General features: G+C 44.1%; 1 protein-coding gene across 1 annotated transcript in view; it reads right to left on the bottom strand.

Moving 5' to 3' along the window:
• Positions 1 to 538: 538 nt before the first annotated feature.
• The window catches only part of slc41a2b (solute carrier family 41 member 2b), a 34,528-nt gene continuing 10,618 nt past the window's right edge, over positions 539 to 24,448 (bottom strand). Inside the window, exons 6-10 of the mRNA XM_080022023.1 lie at positions 22,494 to 22,641; positions 21,927 to 22,006; positions 14,394 to 14,525; positions 11,241 to 11,389; positions 539 to 2,693 (exon numbers count right to left, since the gene is read on the bottom strand). Coding sequence (XP_079878149.1) covers positions 2,508 to 2,693; positions 11,241 to 11,389; positions 14,394 to 14,525; positions 21,927 to 22,006; positions 22,494 to 22,641 — 695 coding nt within the window. The 3' untranslated portion in view covers positions 539 to 2,507. The remainder of the gene's footprint in view (positions 2,694 to 11,240; positions 11,390 to 14,393; positions 14,526 to 21,926; positions 22,007 to 22,493; positions 22,642 to 24,448) is intronic.

Genomic DNA, 24,448 nt, shown 5'->3' with positions numbered 1-24,448 from the left:
CCCCGAGTCTCCATGTTCTCCAGAGAGGCTCATTACCGGGAAGTGTGAGCGCCGTGCTGCAAGTGGGTGTAAGCGCGAGGCAGCGGCAATCTGCGTGCAGAGACGCTGCTCCGACTCCGAGGTCAGGGAGGAGGGCGCGCATCCCTGTCTGCGTTGTCATGGAGACCTGCGGAGGCGTATGCAGCGTACGGGCCTCGCTCGGAAAAGACAAAAATGGGGCGGTTGACCTCAGTCGAAACAGTTTACGACTGTAACCGCGTGGCTCTAATTGCCGGTGAACATAAATACAACGGTTTTGCCTACGATTGTAAACATGGCGGAGGAATGACAGCGGGAGGCGTTGCGGAGGGGTTAAGCGGAACTTGAGCGACTGCCGTAAAAATGTGAGTTCTAACGTGTTGCCGGTCTTCCTCTGCAGCCGATCAAGCTGACAGCTCGACTCCGGAAGCCCCGTGCGGCTGGAAACACATCAGAAATAACCACGGCGGAGCAGCTCCCAAACCTGTGAATGTATTTATTTACCATTCGGCAGCGAGAAAGGAGAAAGGTGATACATCGGGGTGAGAGGGAACCAGAGAGAGAAAAAAAAAAAAAAAAAGGTTCAGTCATGTCTGTCCAAATGAATTTACATCTCAAAACACTCACTTAAAATCACATCTCGCAGAATTGCTGTTAAGGTTCTTGAAGGATGTGAGGAAGCGGGAAAAAAAAAAAAACCCAACAAAAAAAAGACAAACATACTCTGTTTATTGGAATTGATTCCAGAAGTGTGAACGTATCATCTTCTGAAGAACAATATTTTGTCTCAAGCGATGCGGTAGAAAAAGGAAATTCATATTTATTTGCACAGAATAGCGATGCGGTAGAAGAACAAACAGCATCTGTGGCCCCATCGAGTCCCGTGAGGCACATTGTCACTGCAGCCGAGCTGTCGCCAGGTCTGTTTACTGAATACATTAGAACAGGGGGTTCCCAAGCTGGGGTCCACGACCGCCCGAGGGGTCCCCCGGAGGAATTACAGGAGGTGCAAAATCATGTATATATATTTTTTTCCTCGTTTTATTTTTGGGAACCTGTGGATTAGAATAACCAGACTGAGGCAATGGTTCGATTAAAGCAAGTTTAGTTCCATCGGGAATGAAAAAAAAACAAAAAAAAAACCTCGCAAATAATAATCAATTCCATTATTTAATTATAGTGAAAAGACATTCGAACCCTGCTTTATCATGACGAAGACAGCAGACTGAATCTTTGGACCTTTGGGCGTAAGTCGTCCAGGTCTACCTTCGTTTTTTGGGCATTTTCAATCTATCAAGGAAACATGTGAATTTGCCTGAAATGTGGATATTTTAATCAGCTTCAGAATAAAATGGCAGCTGCTTAAACTGAAGTCATCACCTCAGTGGGAATAGTAGTTTGTGTGACACGGTGGATACTGTACATGTAAACAGCATGTGCGCAACAACCCCAAAACAAGCATATTAACAAACAACAAAGATACACATTCAAAATATAACAACTTAAAAACAAGGAAGGAGGGAGCGAAACTTAACAGTGAAAGAAGAGATGGATCGACTCGGGTTCAGAACCCTAAACCTTGGATATGGATCTGATCCCATACTTTTAAACTGTGAGTTTGGGGTCATTAGAACATGATTCACATGTAATCCATTTTTTGGTCCTTTAGAGACATCCGACATGCTTTTGTGTGGCTCAACCACCTCCCCAAAAAACAAACAAACAAAAAAAAAACAAAAAAAAAAACACAGCTCATGGGGTGCTTTTATTTTGAAATCGGACACATGGACCTGGGTGTCAGATTTTTATACTGATATTCTCCAAAACCTTTGGGGAATATGAATATCAGTTCTGCAAACAGACATCCCATGCCAGCGTAGGTCTCCATCTCTCATTTAAAAGACGTCATCCTAACACCTTTACAGGAAGTAGCGTCAAAGCAGGAAAAACAAGGATTACCGATAGTCACCGCCGCTCACATGGAAACCATCAAAGTGTTGAAGTTGGAGACCCAGCGCTCTGCGTATGACAACCCTTCACCGACCCTTCAGACGTGCAGAGTGAGGAGCTTCCTTTGGTCTACCCCCCCCAAAAAAAAACAAAAAAAATATTATATTTTTTTAATCCATCCACGTTCTGATCCCAGGCTTTCGTGGCTGAATGGAGCTGCTTTTCCAACATGGCCGCATCGTTCTTTCCTTCATCATCCAATACACGATGCAGGTGGTGTCGTTTTGAGCCAGCATGTGGAGGAGAAACTCCACCAAGAAATTGACCGCCCCCATCGTGATAACAGCCTAAGTGCCTTGGTGCAAACAAACAGCACGGGTCAAAAGCAGTGATACAAAAAAGAGGAAGGAATAATGGAAAACAGTGTCAATGGTTTTATATAGAAAAACAGATCGCGGATCGAGTGTCTACTGCTGTCCAACACCGCCCGAAAAGAAAGGAGGGTCCTTCCCCAACAGCGGTCGGAGGGCGGAGGCCGCTCAGTCGCCCACGTCGCTGTCGCGGTCCCCGATGAGCCACAGGAAGTGGAAGCTGATGGCGAGCAGGGCGGTGCCCAGCAGGTCGCCCAGCGCCGTCAGGTAGGGGATGGAGAAGCTGTCAGGGTCTTTGCCGCTCCGCCACATGGAGTGCACCATCCAGTCTGCGATGCACAGCAACAGCAGCACCTGGCCGGGCGGGGGCGGGGGCGGGGGCGGGGCGAGACAGATCATTCACATAAGTCGTCAAAACCATGCATAACGATGACCTAAAATAACCATCTACAGCGACGTGTTTTTCAAATACTTTCAAAATACTGCAAATATTCTCTCCCGTCATGATAATTAAATGATTGAAATCACACACGCACACACAGAGAGACAGACACAGAGAGAGAGAGACAGACACACACACACACACACACAGAAAGACAGACACACACACACACACACAGAGAAAGACACACACACACACACACACACACACACACACACACACCTCTGTCTCCATCATCTTCTGTCTCTTTTTCCCCTCAACTTTCACACCAACCACATTGAATTTAATTGCACTCGGAGGAGATGGACGAGGTTGCGAAGAGGGAGAGCTGGCATGTCACTGATTGGCTGTCATTTTTAGGATTAAAGGCAAAGGTGCTCAGCGGCGACAGACGGAGAGAACAAAGAGTCAGAAGTTGGGAGGACGGTAGCTCAGGCGGTAGAGCTGGTGGTCTAGTAATCTAAAGGTTGCTGGTTCGATCCCAGGCTCCTCCTGCTAGCATGCTGTAGTGTCCTTGAGCAAGACACTTAACCCCTAATTGCTCCTGATGGCTGCGTCCGTCGGTGTCTGAATAATTGTAAGTCGCTTTGGATAAAAGCGTCTGCTAAATGTAAATGTAAATGTAAAGGAGGAGAGGAAAGAGAGGAGGCTTTCTTCCCGGGACGCAGACCAGCGCTCCTCCTTGAGGCGTGCGGTGGACGCCCCCCCCCCCCCCTCGGTTGAATGCAGATGGCTGTGGTTGGAAAAGCCTCTTGTCATCTCCTCCGTCTTCAACGCAGACTCCTCGTCTTCTCCCGCTCCCGATGACACTTCCTCTGCGGCGGAATTACTTGCTGCCAGCGCCCGTTCAACACACCGGTACAAAATACGGTACTACACGTGTGTACTATTCACAGTGTTCACTCTGGAATTACAACTTTTTAATCCAAGCTCTTTCAAGTACCTTTATAGGCACGGGTTTTATCATTTTCAAGGAATTCAGCCAAAACAAATATAATACATTTTCTATGAAATCTTTAATCATTAAAGTATAACACAGTATAATCTGAGACTCATTCTCTATTATTTAAATTAGTAGATACACTGTGTAAGTCTGTATATCTATGTTTAATCTTATTGTCATCTACTATTATAAGGTACTAGTTACAACCATTTAATTTACATTCAAGGTCTTTTTAAGCACTTCGGCACAAAAGGGGCTATTTCCAAGGTATCCCAGTTCGTAAGTTTCTTCGTTGCTTAAAAAGACAAAACTCAAGCACCTCAAGGACCTGGCAGGAACCCTGTATCCCGTGCACTTTAGCATGTGAATAAAATGAAGGAAGTCTTGTCAGACATTCGACATGGCCACGCGGCCGCTCCACTTCCTTTCAGCACGTTGTCATGACGACACCGTGGAGAAACTTGTGCCGGCGTCTCACCCTCATAATGTGCTGAGTGAGACTTGTGCCGGCGTAGTGTGCAGGGTTTGCATACCACGATCACCGGCTGTAGTACGTCATCTTGGTACCTTCCATATACTATGTGATTGTACTATGGTGTCGGATGTACTAAATACCATGCTAGTATGCCGTTTTGGATGGTATCGGCAAACGCAAGCGGGCCCCAACATTTCAAGCCGAGTTTTCAGAATTGGAATTGGGCTTATAAAGCTCAAACGCTATCGAACACTTGGATACGAAGACGGCAACAGCGGCTGAGCGGACTGATGGCAACACCAGTGAAGAACAGGGCGATATCATTACAGCGGCACGTCAGTCCCAGCATTAAAAAAGGCCCATACACAAAGCATGAGCTCATAAATAAAGATGTCCCCCCCCCAAGACACTTAAGCTGGAGAGTGATAATGGAGATACAAAGCAACAGGAGTCCTCTGTGATCACTTTAAATTAGGACAGTGACAGGCTATCACATTTCACCGTATCAAACCTTCATCAGAGCCTTTCTTCCATTTAAGCTCGGCGGCAGCGCCTTCTCTCCTTTTTCTAATATGAGAGTCCCGATAAGCAGCAGAAGACACGGCTGGGATGGGATGTGATGTGTGTGTGTGTGTGTGTGTGTGCGCGCCTGCGTTCCTAGCCGTGCAATTTCCTCCTGATAAATAACACAACCCCAGGAGATAAGTTTAAAGCATTCATCACAAGCTCTGCTCCGGAGACAGACGGCAAAACTGTCGACACAACCAGATATGATGAGCAGCCTTCGCGGCACATTAAGGGCGACGGCGCGTCGGACGACTCCTCTGCTCAGCGTTGACGTCACTGAGAAACGCCGACTCGACACGTTCGGCCGCCGGACGACCGCCAGCCCTCGGTTTAAACTATAAGTTTGCAATCTTTCCAACCCAGGCCCGAGTCAAATGTCACTCGCCATCATCCCATTATGAATCATGGCTGCAAACCATGTATTTTGTCAGTTTTTGAGGCGCCAAGGACTCTTTTGCGCTGTCGTCACATCCACGCTATCATGAGGGACTAGAAACGGGAAGTTAAGTCGCTTCCCGCTGTGACGGACGTGACGCTTGGGATGTACTGTGGCAATTAGGAAAAAAGTTGTTCTGAATACTGGTTGGTGTTACTGTTCTTCAAAACACAGTTATGTTGGCTTTCCAGTTTCAAAAGAGACTTCATGGTATTTTTAACGAGGAAGGCTTAAAGGCCACTGGACTGAAGCTGCAGCAGAGTGGTAAGTTCGGTAATGGACAACATGTTGTGCTATGGTTGTAAATGATTGGGACTTCTCCATAATGATGACATACGCATCATCTGCCATTTAACTGATCCACTGATCTCAAAAACGCTGTTATGCCAGTTGCTGCAGATGATCAATAAAACTGACTTTTTGCAAACGGATGTTCATAAATACGTATTTATATTCCCTAAAAGTGAGCGTTTAATGTTAAATGTATTTACAACTCATACAATGTTTGTTTGTTAATGACTTTGTTTCTTTCTTTTCCTTATGCTGGTTTGCATGAATTTGCACTGAAAGAAAATTCCCCTGAACCCAAGAGAGCGAAACAGAGAGAGAGAGAGACGCACCATGACTATAACTACAGAAGTAAAACAAAAACATGGAATAATGCCAATGTCAATATTTCAAAGAGACCTACACAAATACACGCAGAACATGTATGAAGAGCAAATGAAAAAAATGCTAAAAAGAAGCATGCATTACGCGGTCGACCGTTTGGTTCCCCGATCACGTCAGAGAGACGGAGCGAGGGCTCTACAGAATAAACTCAAAGCGAGGTTTCATCTCCTCAGACTCGACATGGCGTTCGCCCACTGCCGCCTGTTTGCCAGACCCTTCAATTAGACACGACCGACGCGGACATCAAAGGGAAACGGGGCGCGTCAGACTGTTTGAAAGCGGTCCGCTTTCAAGGCGGCCATTTTAAAACCCCTCCGCCCGCGCCGGACGGAGTTGGAGTTCACTGACGTTCCGACCAATTCCTTCCACCTCCAAGCTGTGGCGGGCAGTGCCGTTCTCTCGTTCTCCTCGGCTTGGGATGGAGTTGCCCGCGGTCGTTTGCTTGGTTTGGAATTGCGTCGCTTTTCATTTCTCTCAGCTGCTTAAAAGCTAGCGTGTTATCCGAGCACGTTCAAGAGAAGTTTCCTCCCGTCTGTACTGTGATGAAGGGCCCTGTGAACCAGCTTGACTTTATTCATAAAGTGAAGTATGACCATCACCTTTTCCCAGTTAAAGGTCTGCTTCCTTCAGGGCTCCCCAAACTGTACGCATTTGGGAGGCTAGAAAGCTAAACGTCTAACTCAGAGGACGTCAGGATCCCAGACAATCTTTCACTTCACGGTGATTAGATGGACGCACCGACGCTGAACCAGTCCAAGTTCGCTGCTTTGCTCCAAAAAGCCTGGAGTCCATGAGGTGACTCAGAGGTTTGAAGTTGGATGCTGGAGAGTTTCAGTATTCATCACCCGTCCCCCTAGCTACAAACCTACAGCCCTGAGTTCAAAGAAAACATTGGAGTGAAATGCCAAGCTTTTTTTTTTTTTTTTTTAAACAAGAAACTGGACATTCGACGATCTGTTCCTTTAAGCGCTCGTAGAAGGATCCAATCCAGTAGAACTTCATGGAGAGTGCGATAAAAACAAACAAACCCCAACCTAATTGTAGATGTGGAAGATGGCCGTCATCTGGGGCTGTTCACTTTCAGGAAGTAAACAGAAAATGGCAGACTGTGTTTATAGTTTTTAGTCATGATGCTATCCACCAGCTGAGGCGTCCCTTTACTCTGGAGTCGTGTGCGTGTGTGTGTCGCCAAAGATAAACAAAAGGCCATCCACCAATGGAATTTTGTGTACGCCTTCACTCCCAGTACAGTGGTATTACCGCCTGACCGAGGATTCCAGAAAGGGAGTGGACCGACCAGTGTCTGCTTCAACTCTAAAACAGTTTGGATCTCCTGCTCGCCCACAAAGGCGCTCAGGCAGCGGAGGTCTTATGGTGTACTTCCTGTTAACTGGCAGCGGAGACCGAGGTGCAGGGTTCTTATCATCGTCATTCGTGCAGGGGCTGAGCGGCTCAATGAAGGTGTGGCCTAGCGCACGAGGAGGTGAGAGCTACGGCATCCGCATCGTAAACTGATGAGAGCGGCCTCGTAATTGAGCAAAACACCGCCGCCGCAGCTGTCAGGCCCCAGGCTTTGTCAGAGTGAACGTGAGGGGCTGAGAGGAGGGCTTTGTGCTGTTCTGTCACAAACTCCTTAAGGTTCCCACGGAGGTGGCGTGTGATCACCTGGCGGTCGCTGAGGTGTTTGGGGTGTGAAGTAGCCTTACAGAGTTTATTAGCAGCTTGGCATGGACTAATACAGATACTGGATCAGAATTGGAGAATACTACAAATGCAAAAATCAGACATGCCAACACTGATGACCTTATGTACTCGCAAAAAAAAACCAAACCCACTGTTAACTGTAAACAACATGATCTAGTTGTATAGAGCTCCTGTTCTACCTTTTGTTTTTGGAACACTGTCACAGTTGAAAACGAAGGCTCTTTATAAATCTGTACTCGTAAATGACTGAAATTACTGAAAATAATGAACAGGACATCATCTCCCCACACAGCATGTTTGTTTTTAAGAGAGACCTAATATACAAAACCCACCTTGTCAGTGCTTGTGTACATACACTTGGGTCTCCGATGGGCCTACTGACACACAAACTGTGAAAAGAGACAACCCAGTCAGCTTATTTCTGACCCGTCCGTTCCAGAAAATGTGTGGTGAAACGAGGCCTCCTCCACAGAACCAAGGGCATTGTTCCAATTAGAAGCGCCCCCACCATCTGAGTAACTCCACCCACGTCCGGGGCGCGACCGGACCCGCTAGCAAAGGAGCTAAGAGCTAAGCATCCGTTGGACGTGCTCTGTTGTTGGCTGTTGGTCGAGACCAGCACAAATATTTTAAAAGAAAGAGGAATTAATACCAACTGTCCGTGACAAAACTGCAGACGAGGGAAATGTAAGTATTTGCTGTGTGTTTCTTTGTGTGTGTGTGTGTGTGTGTGTGTGTGTGTGTGTGTGTGTGTGTGTGTGTGTGTGTGTGTGTGTGTGTGTGAGATCCGCATTTCACCAAACAAAACTGTAGATGTATTTATTTCATCTATTTGATTTTTTCCGACGTTTCCCTAATTTAGTGAAACAAAATCGGCCGTGAGCCCCTCCGCATCGCGCGCTGCTCCGGACACCGCGGTGAGAGTCGGAAGTAGATAGTAGAGTTACATGTTTAATGTATGGATATTCAGTAACTGGATGGCTCAATTCTGGCCTCAAATTTGGTCATCAACAGATTTGACTGTGCCGACAAGTCGAAATGAGTGAAAATGTACAGAGTAAATAAAAACGGAGCCTGCAGTGAAGCTCAAACCTAATTGGCTTAGAACTACGGGCTTGGCTGCTCATGTACAATTAGAGCTACACAAACAGAAAACAGCCTGTTTTGGAACGCCATGGTACAGAGGTATGTTACAATGGCTCAAATGCATAATCAGTGGTATTTTCAGCAAAAAACTTCAAAAACATGTTTTGGGGACCTCCGAGACCTATATTACCTTGTGTAAAAGGAGCATTGAGGGTCCCCTTCAAACATCATGTTCTCCAGAGCTCAAAGTAAAGGTATAAGTCTACATTGTTCAGGAAGAGCAACGGATCAAACAACCTCGTCATTTGAACTTAAATTTGGGGACTTATTTTCGCAGTTTCTGTGGTGACAAGAGGCAGCGGTCCATCCCTGGTAGCAACAATCACTTCAAGCAGCACAGACGCAATTCCCAAAGCTGTCACTGGAAAAGATCAACTCTGAAACAATGGCAGTCTACAATTAGACCGTCTGCTTTTTTTTTTTTTTCCTGAAGAGCCAAAGCTGGTGAAAGCTTCGACTCGAAGCCGTTAAAAACCAGCGAAACAAAACTAACAATCAATAATGCGAGCCAGTGTTTACAATCCATGCGTTTCACCCTGGCACGGCACTAGGCCGACTGCTCCGTATTGCCTGTCTTTGGCAATTGCATTGCAGTGTCAGAGTGACTTGCAGTCGCCACTGCCAATATTCACAGCAGCGATTCAATATTGAACAACCTCCACGGGCTGAAATCCTAATTAACTCAGAAAGTCTGTGACTGCGGCAGTCGGCGGGGTTATATTGGGATGTTCCGAGTCCTGGGTAGGGAACCAAGGGACCCTTTCACGTTCCACTTCAAACAGAAGAAACAGGCAGGCTGGCAGCAAGGCAAACAACAGATGCACACACAGATAAACAGCGGCAAAATTCCGCACATTCCAGCGGGTGAGGGCATGTCACATCATGTCAACAGAAGAAGAAAAAAAAAGGCGGAAGCAGAAAGCGCCGATTCAGACACACGGTCTATGCCTCCGAAATTGCTGCGCTTTGCCGTCAAAACAGAGCACTTAGTGGAGCTGGGTTTCCCCGGGACACCACCTAAAACCACAGAGTTGGAGGAATGCTGTTTATCCTTCCAGTTAGAACACAGCAATCCATTAAGCACAACGCATGCCAATAGTTTAACCTTTCAATGGCGGTTATTCATGTCCCGACCGAGGGGACTGCAGGAGGGCCCGGGCCGCTCCAGGACTCCGTTCATCAAAAGGTGCTTCAAAGACCTGGACAAACTGCTGGAAACACAGACAGGTGCTCACCGCCTTGCCAGGAATGTTTTTCCTCCTGATTAAAGTTATTTCATCCAAAGCGACTGTTTGCTTATGTTGAGAATGCAAAAAGCCAAATTTTTGAAATGACATACATTCGGCGAAAAGTGATTTGACGATAAAACTGACTAATGACAACGTTATGGCTGTGAACAAAACACTCTGAACGCTCTGTTTTCAAAGGTTGTTTTTTCACGGATTTCTTTAAATGGTCGTCTGCTCCATCCCATCCTCTGTGCGTTTCGCCAAACAAAACCCCCCCCCAAAAATTATATATATATATATATATATATATATATATATATATATATATATATATTTGTTTTTTAAATCATAGATGTAATTCTTTTATTTTTCCATGTTCACATGAAACATAAAGTCCCCCCCGTGTGAGAGTCCAGGTGCGTGGCGGTGCGGTGTCTGTGTCTCGCACCAGTCTGGGGCGCGGCAACGCAAGTCAGAACAAAGTTTTAATTTAAGGTTTTGCAGATCTGATATGAGTGAAGATTCAGCGGCTGGATTTGTTCACTTCATTCCCAAAATGCAAACCCCCATAGGACCCCTCCATTTGCGTTCTGGAAATTGTTGCTGAGCAGTGCCACTTTCTTAAAACTACCATTGTTAAAATAACAATAAAGGCAGGAGATGGGGATGTTTAGATCTCATGTTTAGGGACATGCTTGCATTGTGAACATCAACTCAGAATGGAAAAAACATTACATTTAAGGATTAACCTGAATAATGCATTTTCCAATGTTTGCTTTTTTTTTTTTATGAATTAATGATTCAAATATTATTTCAGAAAAACCCACTCAACATTATCTCATTGAAGGAGTACAGCACTATCCAAATGTCACCATTTAAAGCACTAATCATGCTCCTGAATGTGTGTTTAGTGCAAAGAAAGTCTGGAAATGCTTCTAAAACTTTAAAGCCTCGTTTCTCAGAATTTCTGTTTTCAAAACTTTCATCTTTAATAAGTCATAGCTTCCAAAATATTTGCTTGATTCCGATAAGTGATACAATGTTTTACCCTGATTATACACTTTCATATGTATAAGTGAGAAAAAAAACCCCCAAAAAGGTCCAATTTTGATATGTGACCCTTAAAGTATGCGGGGGGGGGGGGGGGGCTACATATGCACACACATGTCTTTGAGGAGAATGACACTGGTGCTTACTACTTCAATTCGGCATTTTAGAGCGGGATCAGCCCGATACCCCTGACAACAACGCCTACCAACAACATGAAGCCAACCCAGTGGAGCTCACCTGTAGCAGAGCGGCGGCCAGGTAGACGGTCATGAAGATGGCGGTGAGGGTGGTGTGGCCGCTCTTCATCAGGTGGATGGTGTAGAGGAAGATCAGGTGACCTGGGACCACCAGCAGGATCAGAACCTGAGCAGAGCGGTGGTTGGCTCCTGAGGAGACGTCCGGAGGACCAACATTAAAACAGGGCCAAAGGCACAGGAACAAAGTGTTTCCTTCCAAGTTAATAGAAGATGTCCCCAGACTGCGAAAATTGATGGCGATTCTTAAGAAATATGACAGCTGTAAATTGAGACGAATCGTGTCGTCTTTATTTATTTATTTTTAAACAGGGTCACAGTTTGAGAAGTCCTTGCTTCTTAAAATGTAAAACACTTTTTAACCTCAAGGCTCTGGCGTTGAAAAATGAAATCAATTAATAAAAAACAAAAAGAATGAAAAATAGCTTCTGAAAATAACCTCCCGAAAATGGAGACAAATGGACCCTGGAAAAGTTGTCAATAGTCTTCGGACACCCAACAAGCATCTATCTCACTGATTATCGCCAGGACAGGGGTGGAAAGTATTTTTTACTCAAGTCCTGTAGTTAAGTAAAATAAAACTACAGTGGTACCTTGATCTACGAGCGCACTAACATACGAGTTTTCCGAATTGCGAGCCGTCTTTCCGTCGTTTTTTTTGCATTGATTTGCAAGCAAAAATGTGAGCTACGAGGAGCGAGCTTCAGGAACGCCGCCGCTAGGTGCATCCAGCATCCAGCATCCAGCGTCTCACTCCTTCACTTCACGTGGTTACCTGACCGTGGAAGCGTCGCTTTCGTGTTTTGTGCTCGCGTTTTGTGCTTTTTTGTGCATTTATTTTGCCCCAAAAAATTGTTCTAACCCTGGGTCCTAAGAAAGTACGTGCTGAGAAGAAGAAGTGGATGATGTCCATTGAATTAAGGCATTAAATCATAGAAAAAACATGAGGGAGGTGTGCGTGTGATGGAATTGGCGAGGCAGTATGAGCGTAGCACTTCTGCGATATGTACCATACTGAAGCAGAAGGAGGCGATAAAGGGTATTACGCCAGCCAAGGGCGTCAAAATAGTGTCTAAGCTGCGGACCGCCGTCCATGAAAAGATGGAGAATCTGCTGCTGGTGTGGTCGACGGAAAAGCAGCTCGCAGGAGATAGCGTGATAGTGTTCTATTATGTTTTTATACAATATTTGTTAATGATATATAATTTTTTCTCATTTAAAAGCACAGGTCACAAAAAACAATTGGGGTGGTTTTTGGGGGGCTAGAACGGATTAATGGTATTTCAATTAATTTCAATGGGGAAAATTGATTTGCTCTACGAGCAGACTGAATTACGAGCTCTGTCACACAACGAATTAAACTCGTAAGTCAAAGTACCACTGTACCTCAAAATTGTACTTGATAAAAAGGGCTTTTTCCAAAAAGCAACGCATTAACTTTGAATTTTGAACCTGAATTCTGAGTCATAATGTGACATGCAGTTTTTATTTGGATACTTTTATACATTAAAGTAGATAAATACAATAAATACATTGTAAAGTCTAGTACTAACGAACGTTTCCACGGAACATAATACAACTTGTCTCTCTTTTCTTATCTGGATTACTTTTTGGGCATGACAGGATGCAGCCCAACCCACCTCTACATATAATGCTTTATTCCTTGTGCAATCTCAATTACAGTGACAGCCCTCATATTAACAACACAGCATTTCAGGAGGCCACATCTAATAAGCCAGTGATTATAACTATTAACGGAGGCTGTTCAGAGTGATAAATGATGCGGCAGAGAGGACCCTGCAGTGCGCTGTCAAACCCTGACAGCAACGGCTTTTATTCAAGCACTTGTCTAATCACGTCTCTGGGGATCGTGCAGAACGCTGCCAGAGAGTTATTCTCTTCTCAGGTGTTTTCACAATGGGTTATTTGTTACGGGTTATGGGCAGTGACAAAGCATCTTCCCATATAAATCCACACTAACAGGCACTCGCATCCAGTTGAGGAGCAATTAGCAACTGGGGTACGACTGAGGCGCATACCATCGACGCACTACCATTCTTATTTTGCTCATTCCCTTTTTATCCAGAGCAAAAAGGTAAGAATTTAAGAAAATGTTCATGATATTCTCAACTGGTTGCTCTTGGTCCAAAACGGAGTCCAAGGTCCACTTCTAGTGGCGAACCCTATACCTCTAGTTAAAACAAACAGACAAAAATAAAATAAAATCTATAAATCTAAATCTGCTCTTTTTGAGCAGTACTTAATGCAGTGCTTTTATTTTGAAACGCCGTTTCCAACTGCAGTGTGTGTTTCTGTCATGGCCTCATACCACCAATATGCCACCAATCAAAGCATCATACAGCTGCCAGGTCAAATGGAATCAAAGCAAACCATATCAGCTCGTCACTTGCTACATTCACCCGCCATCAAAGCTAGCTGTGCGTCATGTTTGGGTCAGGACTTAGTCACTCCCTCCAGGAAATTGTGATTTCGCGATGGTAAAAATAAATAAAAAAATCGGCCAAACAACATTTGTGAGCACTTGCAATTTTTCTAAATTGCTGTGACTTTTCTGCAATAAATGGGTGAATCATCAGAGCGCTTAAACTTGTCGCTCCTTCCACATTAAAGTCAGAGCCTACGTCTCATCCTCATCCACTACCGATTTTATCTGGTGCTTAATGTATGTTGAACTGAAAGATCATTTTATAGACTTCTTACTGTAGTATAAATTGTATAACCTTGAGCCCATGGTTATTTATGTTTAGGGGGTATAATTGGCACACTATAAGTACGATAAATATTCCCAGGCGTTTCAGTGATATGCACAATTTGTATCATCATAGGAAGTGATTACATCTGACTTTTTTAAGTTGGTAGAAGTAACATAATGTCATTTAGCAGACACTTGTGTCCAAAGCGACTTATACTAAGTACATTTTGTAGATATTGTAAGTACTGTATATATATAAAAACTTAGCCTCTGGGCAGGTCTATAACATACATGATTTTTGGTGGCGGGAGGGAACAAGGGGAGAACATGCAAACTCCACCCAGGACCTGGGACAGCCCCAATTTGAACCCAGGACCTTCTTGCTGTGCTGTGTGGCGCGGGTGGTTGTGGAGCGCGGCTCACCTGTTCCGCAGAAGGTGCGGCAGGGGTAGTAGCAGCCCTTGGCCTCGTCAGGCACCTCTCCAGGAGCGCAGTGGAGATGCAGGTGAGTGGAGATTCTGCTGGACTGAATGGCCACAAGGTTCCCCCCGATACCTGGAGAACACACGTGGGGCCACAAAAACATAAAAACTACAGCCTTACAGACGTGTGGTGTAATATGCGCTTTTTACATTTAGAAGTTTTCCAGTGGGACAAAAAAGAGCTGATAGCTAGAAATTTTTTTTTTTTTTAACAAGCCTGGCCATATAAACATGTTAAACTCAAAATAAAACCTTGATCTCTTTGAAGGTTTGAGTGATGGGAGTGCAATCAGTTTGCGATGCTTCTTGAATGCCTTCTATTTTTATGCGCCCATTTTCCATTGCATCTTCGCCCGAGATGCACAACGCTGCGAGGTGTGAAGAGTGTAAAAGTCCCAATCACCAAAAACGCTCCAGCTAACACAAGATGGGGGACGCGGGAAACAGCAGAGATATAGCTTTTTTTTTTTTTCTCTCTCTCTTCCCTCGAGGAGCCGGAGCATTAGACCACAGTGACAAATGGAACCAGCCTGGGGAACAATGAATAAATGGGGTGAAAAAGAAGAGAAAAGAGTGAAGCGCAGTAGTTCAAGGAGTGGAGGGCGGAGAGATAAAATGAAAATAAGAGATTGAAGAAAAACGACAGAACGAAAGCGCGTCGGGAAGAAAGCTTTCCTTTGCAGCCGCTTATCCTAGTTTTAAAATGATCGGAACGGGGGAGCGCTCTCCTTCAGGAACCAGGTGGATCGCCATCTGTGGGAGTAAAATGCTAATAAAAACTGAGGGAAAAAAATCCAGCACTTCTTGGGATTCTACACAGCTGCCATCGCCTGCTGCCCCCTTAAGGCACGCGACGCATCCACAAGGCGCGTCAGGTGAGCACAACACTGCAAGGAAACAAGAGAGAGAGATGGTCTTCTATGTTCTTCACTGTTAAGATAACACTTTGTTGAGGATGATTATGACTTATTATTATGACTTGTGGTGATTTAAGAAGCGACACATACATACAGTATGTCACGCTTGAGACAGACAGACAAGACAGACACTTTTGTCTTCACTGTTAAAGATAACACTTTATTGATCCCCGATTGGGGATTATTACTGTCATTACTACTTTTATATTTTAAGTCTAAACACTAATTGAACTGATTTTGAGTCAACTGTCTATTTTTGTTTCACCCTGCACTCTGATAATTGTGGGCTGCGTCTAGACCTCTATTGTTTTGGCTCGGATTTGTATTCATCTTCCTGGCATTTTTATGGCTAAAAGTTTCGGAAACGCAGCATCCGCAGTATGCGCAGATATGGTTGAGGTCTCTTTGGAACTGGGACCGGCAGGAATTGGTGAAAAACTGCTGCAAATTTAGAGGACATTTTTCGGCCACGACAAAATTGGTCAAAAGCAGGCTGAATTTGTGTTGTCTGATCTGGGCACTACAGAAAATTGTAATAAGAAAACTGTAATACGTACCGAACACAACTAAACTGGACCCTGTGTATTGCTACCTGCAGCTATATTTATTTATTGTCGTTATTATTACCATTATTACTATAATTATTAGTGCAGGGGTCTCAAACCCAAACTACCGGGGGGGGGGGGGGGGGTCTTCTCATAGGGGGCCACAGTGGACATAACAAACTAACTTTTCATATATATATATTTTTTTTACACTGACAATTGGAGAATAATAATTAAAAATTAATAAAATAAACAATAAAAAAATACATGAAATTGAGATAAGTGAGTTAAGATAGCCATTCAGTATTCCATGCGTGTGGGATATGCCACAATGTTAGCTGAAATCAATTACTCTGAATAGAGTAAAATTGCACGGACTCATTAAAAATTGCGATTTTAAAAATGTCTGAAAATTAATTTTCGGGCCTAATTTAACGATATATCATAGCAGGCCACCTTGAATTGTATGGGCTGGGTGTGGCCCCGAGCCTGTAGTTTGAGACCCCTGCATTAATTTCATTATTGTCTATACTATATGTTGTGTAACATTATAATTGTTATATATATATATATATATATATATATATATATATGACTTGTTACACTTTGGCAATGTAAGAATGCTTGTCATGCCAATAAAGCTTATTTGAATTGAATATAAAGTGTGAGGAATAGTATGAGACAAGAGAAGCAGCTTGTCTTATTTCCAAGAAGAAAACGGCGTCCGTTTCTAGTGACGAGGACGAAATTTACAAATGAAGGAGAGCTGATTGTCTCCCCTCCCTCCTTGTGTCAAATTAGATCTCTCCTCAGCCCGGGGTGCCAGCGCCACTTAATCCAATATGTCCTCTTCTTTGTTTCCTTGGTGACATTTTAGTGTGATCACCACCCACCCATTCCCAGGGCTAAACAAACAGAATAACACACACACACACACACACACACACACACACACACACACACACACACACACACACACACACACACACACACACACACACACACACACACACACACACACACACACACTATTTTTTGTTGATTTTATTGCTCTTTATAATATATTTGCTACGCTGCCGTCTATAATAGTGTAATAAACATCCACATTATGAACATTTGTAATTATTGCTTCTCAAATATTTCAACAGTCATCTGTAAAATATCATCGGATAATCGGGGGATGGGTCAGGAAATACTGTTATATTGGACTTTGTCCATATGGCCCAGCCCTAGCCCGGGGATTTCCCCTGTTTCTAATGTACAGTGTGACACGGCCACCGCTCATATCCTGCACAGGCAGTCTGGACTTCCAGCTCCTATCTCCAAAACCCCTTTGGAGTCCAAAGCAAAAAGAGGCTGTTCAGACCACTGCCATCTTGAATCCGGGTCCATCCACATCTATTGTGTCGGGACAAGATGAGTTCGCCGCCGCCAGCAGACCTCGAGAGGCCACTCGAGGTGCGATTTCCCTTCCCTGCTCAACATGTAAACCACAGCGTACAACCCCCGTCCACGCTGTAGCGGGGACACAGTTGCGTTTCCCACCGCCACCTTCTAATGAACACGCCCGTTTGCTTTGGTGCTTAGGCTTAGACGTATTCCTAACCGCAGGGCTCTGCAGTCTGATCACCCAAGGCTCCCTTTAATTCCAGTTGAATACCATTTCTACTCCAGGTCTGGTAGAGACTGTTTATGGAGGTTTTTTGAGCGGCTTTCACCGTTGCTGTTGTTGGCCATGGTGAATGCAGGTAAGAGACAAGTATAGTGAAAAAAAAAAAAAATCCAAAAAGCAAGCTCAAAAAGGGGAAGAAAAGCAAAACGTGGTTGAGGCTCGTCTCTATGGGGACGGGGGCTGTTAATTTCTAAAAAACAGGACCCGAACATGACATGCCTTTATCATTATGGTGGTTGAGAATTACTTGGTATCTTGGCACAATGACTGATAAGAAATTTTGCTTTGGAATAACGAGGACCAGCAAAGACTCTATTTTTGTTTTTACGTGGATATAACACAGGTTAATTCACTTTATATACCTTTTTCAAGTTTAGAGTGTTTCTTTTTTACCCCCTTGCTTTCTTGGCACGGGAATCGAAAAGTGGTCGGAAAAATCATTTTATTCTTCTATTGAATACTTCAGGTCTTACTTTTATGTCCTACTGTTCTTATCGTTTAGCTGTTCTAGTTTATTTAGGATGCAAACTAAATTACGGAACTGAACTGGATACGTTGTAGACATGCGAGATAGGCTGTTATTTTTCATGTGTAATTAATATTATAGACAAAATGCTTGAATGGGCTTTTCATTTTTGCCATACAAATCTAAAGAATTTTAAGAAAGTTGATTCCCTGTCTTCTCTCTCGTGGTGGGGAGGGGGGGGGGGTGTTTGGGGTCATTTTCGGCTCACAGCTCAGCAGGGGGTTGAAGTGGGGAGAACGGGGCGGGGGGGGGGGGGTGTCATGGCTTATTCAGGTCACTGGTTTGGATGGGGTTGTACAGGGAGGTTTGTGGGTCCGTGCAGGGTGAAGGTGGAACAGCGGGGGGTCCTGCTTTCCACTCTGCCCCAGGGAAAGGGGGGTGCAGACAGACGCCCATGTCTGTCTGCCTGCCTACTCTCATCTCGTCTCCCTCCCCTTCCTGGAGGTTTAATTAAGTTTAGTTTACCATGAAGAAAGGTGACAAAACAAAGGGGTGTATAAAACAACAACAAAAAGCAATTCAAAACACAAATGAAGAGATATTCAAAAGTCAATATAATGAAGAAAATTTCATTGAATGAAAACAGAAACAGACCCAAAAGGACAAACTGCTAAAATCCTGTTTCAAGACTGGATCTATGACTTACACAGTCAGGTAAGTAGTGAGTGTGAGTATAAAAGAATAAAAAAAATTTAAAAGCCATTCATCGTTCATTCAGCACAGAATGAATTTTCTTCAAACGGTTTCCTTCAGACTCAAACTTCATAATGAGGGATGCGAAGATGCAATTCCTGGCCCATAGAGATAACGATGTTTTCAGAGTTCCCCTGAATGCAGCATCACTTTCAGTTTTCCGAGTTCTCCTGAACGCAGCATCACTTTCTGCTTGGAGCGCTGCCGCGAGCCGTGTCGGCGGCTTCTAAAATCCATCGCTGTTGGCGTTGTTCTTCTTCTTCTTCTTCTTTCGTATATCATCAGATGGCCAACTCAGTGTCATATAGCCACGGCGTTGTTCTCTCGGATGGATAAAAATAAATGCTCAAATGGGTCGCCAAATATACTTAAGAGGCCGTTAATACACCCGGACGGCCCCACCCAAGTAAAGTCTATGTGTGGGAAATACTGGATAAACATCGGCCACTGCCATTGGTGAATGCCATCTAATTTGCCGATAGCAGTCAACAAGGTGAATAACGGCCAATCCCGATGTACGGCTGAGAAATCGGTGCATCCCTATTCATAACTCATCTATTCATTCACCCTCTACACCGCAAAACCTTTTCTCTTCGGGTGTGTGTGTGTGTTCTCTTCCTTTGTCTGGAGGTGAGGCGGAGTACATTTTAGGGAGCTAAATAAATAGAAAACCACACACACACACACACACACACACACACACACACACACACACACACACACACACACACACACACACACACACACACACACACACACACACACACACACACACACACACACACACACCTTCCTCCTCGGCTGTTTTGCGCCTGCTATGTGTCTCTGTGGAAACCCAATTAGAGGCAGGATCGCCTTCCACCTCGTTAATTGTCTCTCGTTAACACAGTTTCATTAAAAGCTGATCTGGTGTCGTGCAGATGTCGCCCCCCCCCCCCCCCCCCCCCCACCGGCCAGAGCCACGAGCACTGAGACGAGAAGAAGGACAGATCCGTCGAAAGAAAGCTCAAACTCAGCGTGGTATTTAGCCTAATTGTGCTGACAAACTTAAGACTCCTGGGACGTGGGTCGAGGAGATCGATGGGCCCGTGCGCAGCATTGGCAGAGGTGTAGCCAAACATCTCATGTAACAAATGGATTCTGAAATCTCCACGTCAACCTTTTTGTTGGACGCCAACACCTCCGTGGCGGAGGCAGGCCGGGACTCCCACTGGGACTCTTGACTGAAGCCGTTCAGTTAATCGGAGAATAATGGTATTTAACTCGAACCTCACTTTTAGACCCGAGTGATATGCACATTAGAGCTCTACCGGATCAATTTCAACAATGTGGTTCGCTCTGGTTGACTCGCAGTGATCAAAAAATGAGGTTTAGGTTGAAATAAGCTGGAATTAGGGCCCGACACTAACCTTTAGAAGCGGTTGCCAAGTTGGCAACCATGTATCAGTATTTGATTGAACAAGACGGACACAATGGTTGCCGGAGTTCAATCATTCAATAATTGAGTGATAACGATCCTATATATCACTGTAATTCATTTGGGCTGCCCCCGACTAAAGACTTTCCTAGTCGACTATTAGTTGCCAGTTAATCAACTAATCGTCACATGTTTATGATATTAATTTAATGATATGTTTTTGGGGCATCAGAAAATGGTTTCAGTTCCAGGGCTGAGAAAGAATGTTATAACTAATTAACTAGATATTAGTTATAACTATTGTCAACCAGCTACATTACAGATGTTATTCAAATATAGATTTAATTTACAAGCGCTGCACGCAGGAAGCAAGCTGCCTGTTAACACCGCTCAACCATTACATTTGTTCAACTTATTAGGCCCTATTATTATTTTATTTTATTTATGTACACATTTCAATTACATACTGACATCATGAGACATCATTACATATTGACATCTTAAGGGAAAAAAATAGAAAACAAATAACACAAATGATGTACTGTATCTGGCAGTGTTGAACATGAACATTAAAAGGGTGGTGCAGATACTTGCAACTGATGATATGCTCATTGAAAATAATAATTTAATAACATTACATTTGAGTTATATTTTTAAATGCTGCTTTACACACAACTAATATTTTAAGAGATTTTCTGAGTACCGGCTGCAGTACCTCAAAGTACCCCTAGGGGTATGAGTACCCCCATTTGAGGAACATTGCTATAGTGTCGGCTGCACTGCAGCCACTAGGCCTGTCCTCGCGTTAAGTGCTACTGGTGGTAAGGGGTCACAGGGTCAACACCAGGGCTGGTCAAATCCTATACTTTTATGGTTTTGGCAAAATTGAAGCGATTCTATCAATCATCAAAACCGTCTACGACCACATTTAGATGTCCAAGATGTTCACCTTGACATCTCTCCAGTGTCAGCGAATGAATGAAATTAAAGAGCCACACAGTATAAGGGTCAATGTGTCAGGGATCTAGATATAGAGAGAGAGAGTGAGCAATAGACTTGGAAAACCTTTCTCATTTAGTGTAATTAAACTTTGGGTCCACCCGCCTCTCAAATCCCAATTCAACCCCTGACAGCGGCTGTTCAGATGCTTCTCCAAAATAACTCAAACACCGCCGGAGAGTAAATCATGGTGTCACTCTGAGCATGCAGTGGTTCTATTCCTGCTGTGTCTCACTGAGCCAGGCACTCAGAGGGCGCACAGTTCACATGAACGGGTGAGACAGGTCAGTGGGGATAGGTAACACATTTTTTTTTTTTTAATGTATACAATTCAATTATGTTGTTTCAAATCTGAATCGTGTAATTATTATACTGCCGACACTTTAGTAGTCATGCAAGCGTTTTCAGATTAAATTCAATACGACATGAAATATTTCATTTGTCTATCAGAAATTGTTCGGTGAGACATTTTTGCAAAAGCATGTCGGGTGGTACACTGAAAAGTTGGTAGAAAATTCTCATTCTGTATAAAACGTCAATATATCGACGTAGAATCGATGACAGGGAGCAGTTGTATTGAAGTTTGGACTGAATTGACATCTAATTGAATCCTGACCCTTCATATCAATAATCAATGAAATGGTGCGATCCAGCCCTACCGATCGGTTATTCAAGCCGAGACTTGGATCAGGTTCGTAGACTCACCATTTATGACCGGCGTGTAAACGACGATTCCAGCGAGGTTCGGATCAGACACCGTCTTGTCCAGGATCAGCCCTCCGATGCTGCGGAGGAAGAGAGGAGAGGGCGAGCGATGCCGTGTGATGGGAGTGAAACAGCGAGCAGGAGCGCTGCAATTTTGGAATAACTTTCCAAAACGTAAAAAGAATGAATTATGAATAACGTGATAATATCCGCATTCTGTAACAACCATGACGTCAGGCGGTGGTTATTACGCATTGCGGGGGTTACAACTGTTTAACAATTAAACGCATTGTGTAATAATAACATCAAATTGGCTGGCTTCATTTATATTTAGCGTCAACGACTATCATGTTTTGTACGTGGTTCATTGCAAAACGCGGATGCTTTTACACAATAACAGTTAAATTCTGTACATTTTGGCAAGTTATTACAATACAAAATGTGTTTTGTTTTTTTTAATCACACACACACACACACACACACACACACACACACACACACACACACACACACACACACACACACACACACACACACACACACACACACACACACACACACACACACCTGCTGATGACCATCGCCGTGATGACGGGCTCCCACCCGGAGTAGAGCAGGGTTCGGCTGGCGGGGTGTTTGGAGGAGATGACCATCCACAGCGGAGTCAGCGACAGGAAGAAGGCACACACCACGAACGACACGTACGGGTAGGAATCTGGAAGGCAAAGGGAGGAGGAAAAAAATAATGTATTATTAAAATGGGCTGTAATTACAGGCCATTACACACCAACACACACATAGAAGGATGTCCGACTGACACACAAGCTCTTTCTTGGCTGCAGGAGCGCAGCACAATGAGCCTATTTTGGAAGAAGGTAATTAAGGCGGAACACCTGCTCGGTACATCGGTAAAGGTACGGATGATCCCGGCACGCACGCATGCACACACACGCTCTGTCGCCGTCTTCTGGGAAAGCATTTAGGGATGGATGATCTGGTCTTGCGATGGCGGTTGCATCTGCTGTTGCAATGGTCTGCAGCGGGGTTTCCAAAAACCTCCTTTCGATCATCACCGGGACCCCGGTGTGGCGGTTCAGGTCGTTAGCCCTTCAATGAGGACCGCAAGGGTGTCAAATTGAGTTTTAGTCGGTTTACAGGTCCGTGCGCACGTTTTAAATTACCCCCCGCCCATCTCCGCCATGATAGCTCACATTTTCACTCTGATATTTTTGGACGATGTGGTTGGAAACCTCCCTTAAAGTTATCTCCTGGTCCCACGGACAGCTACGATGACATGTCCTTCCGTCAAACTTACTGTACTTTAAAGTAATGGTGCTTCCGCCTTTTCAAATGGACCAAAACTCCTCACGTGTAGTCAATTTTAAAGAGATCAAGAGGTCCCTAGAGAACCTGAGAGACAGCCCTTGAGAACCTGTGCACGCTACTGTGGTGTCAGGGAAGGAAACACCTTAGTTTTTATTCCACTTTGTCTTCCCGTAACCTTTTCCTCAACAGATACTTAACAGGACAGTGGTTGTTAGGTCATTAAAATTCAAGACAAATCAAAATCATGTTAAAATCACTGGCGATTGATATGATTATAGCAATTCTACCTTCATACCTTCATTTGAATAGTTTTCTACAAAATGTATAATTGTACTTCACTGCAGGGTGAGCACTGCACAATTTGTGAACCACCACTGACAACCCCAAGAGTGTCCTTGAATCAATTTGAATGTTCTTTTTTTGCTGTTTTGTGATCTTTTCTAAAGAGTGCGTCATCCTGGGTTTTCTGTAATGTCCAGCTTTTGGAGAGAAAAAAAAAAAAAAAAAAAGGGGGCATCTTTAAAGTGGAAATCTTTAAAGTGTGAATCCATAATATGGTCTCTGTTGCGAGGATTACACTACTAGAATTTGATTCAAACCTGCAATGGGTTTGAATGAGGGACCCCCATAAACCCCCGCCCCCCCATGATAGTTTCTTATAAAGTGCCAGCTAAATAAATATAAATAAAGATGAATATGAAATTAATTAATCTGCTTTTTTTTCCTTAACAAAATAATCTAATTACCACTTTAACTGTCAAATGCGCCCCTTGAATAAACTCAAAGGAAAAGCTGGTCAAATATTGACTGCTTCATCTATCCAGTCTCCATTCTTCTCTATTGAAACGGTTTTGATGCACACAGATGACCATGTGATGAGCCGAGTTCAGTTTAGCTGTGAATAAACCGGCAATTAGTTCCAATTTAGCAGCAAACTTGCCGCTGAGGCCAGGTGCTTTGGAAACAACGGCTCCAATGTCCTGAGAGCCCTCACCCCCCTGCCCCCGCTGCCACAACAGCCTCGCTGCTCTGAGTGAGCATGGAAATATGAAATCTCAAAATGGCTTATTAAATTTAGCTCAGCGCACAAAACCCTTCCTTTCATAGTGCTTTTTTTTTTTTGTCATCTCCATTTAGTGGGGAAAGTCTATTTCATACAATTGGAGCCGACAGGGTGAGTTAATTCGCGACACTTT

This window comes from Zeus faber (assembly GCF_960531495.2).
Source record: "Zeus faber genome assembly, chromosome: 21".
Taxonomy (NCBI): Eukaryota; Metazoa; Chordata; class Actinopteri; order Zeiformes; family Zeidae; genus Zeus; species Zeus faber.
Note: the sequence above shows the minus strand (reverse complement) of the source record. Positions and strands in the feature narration are given on the sequence as shown.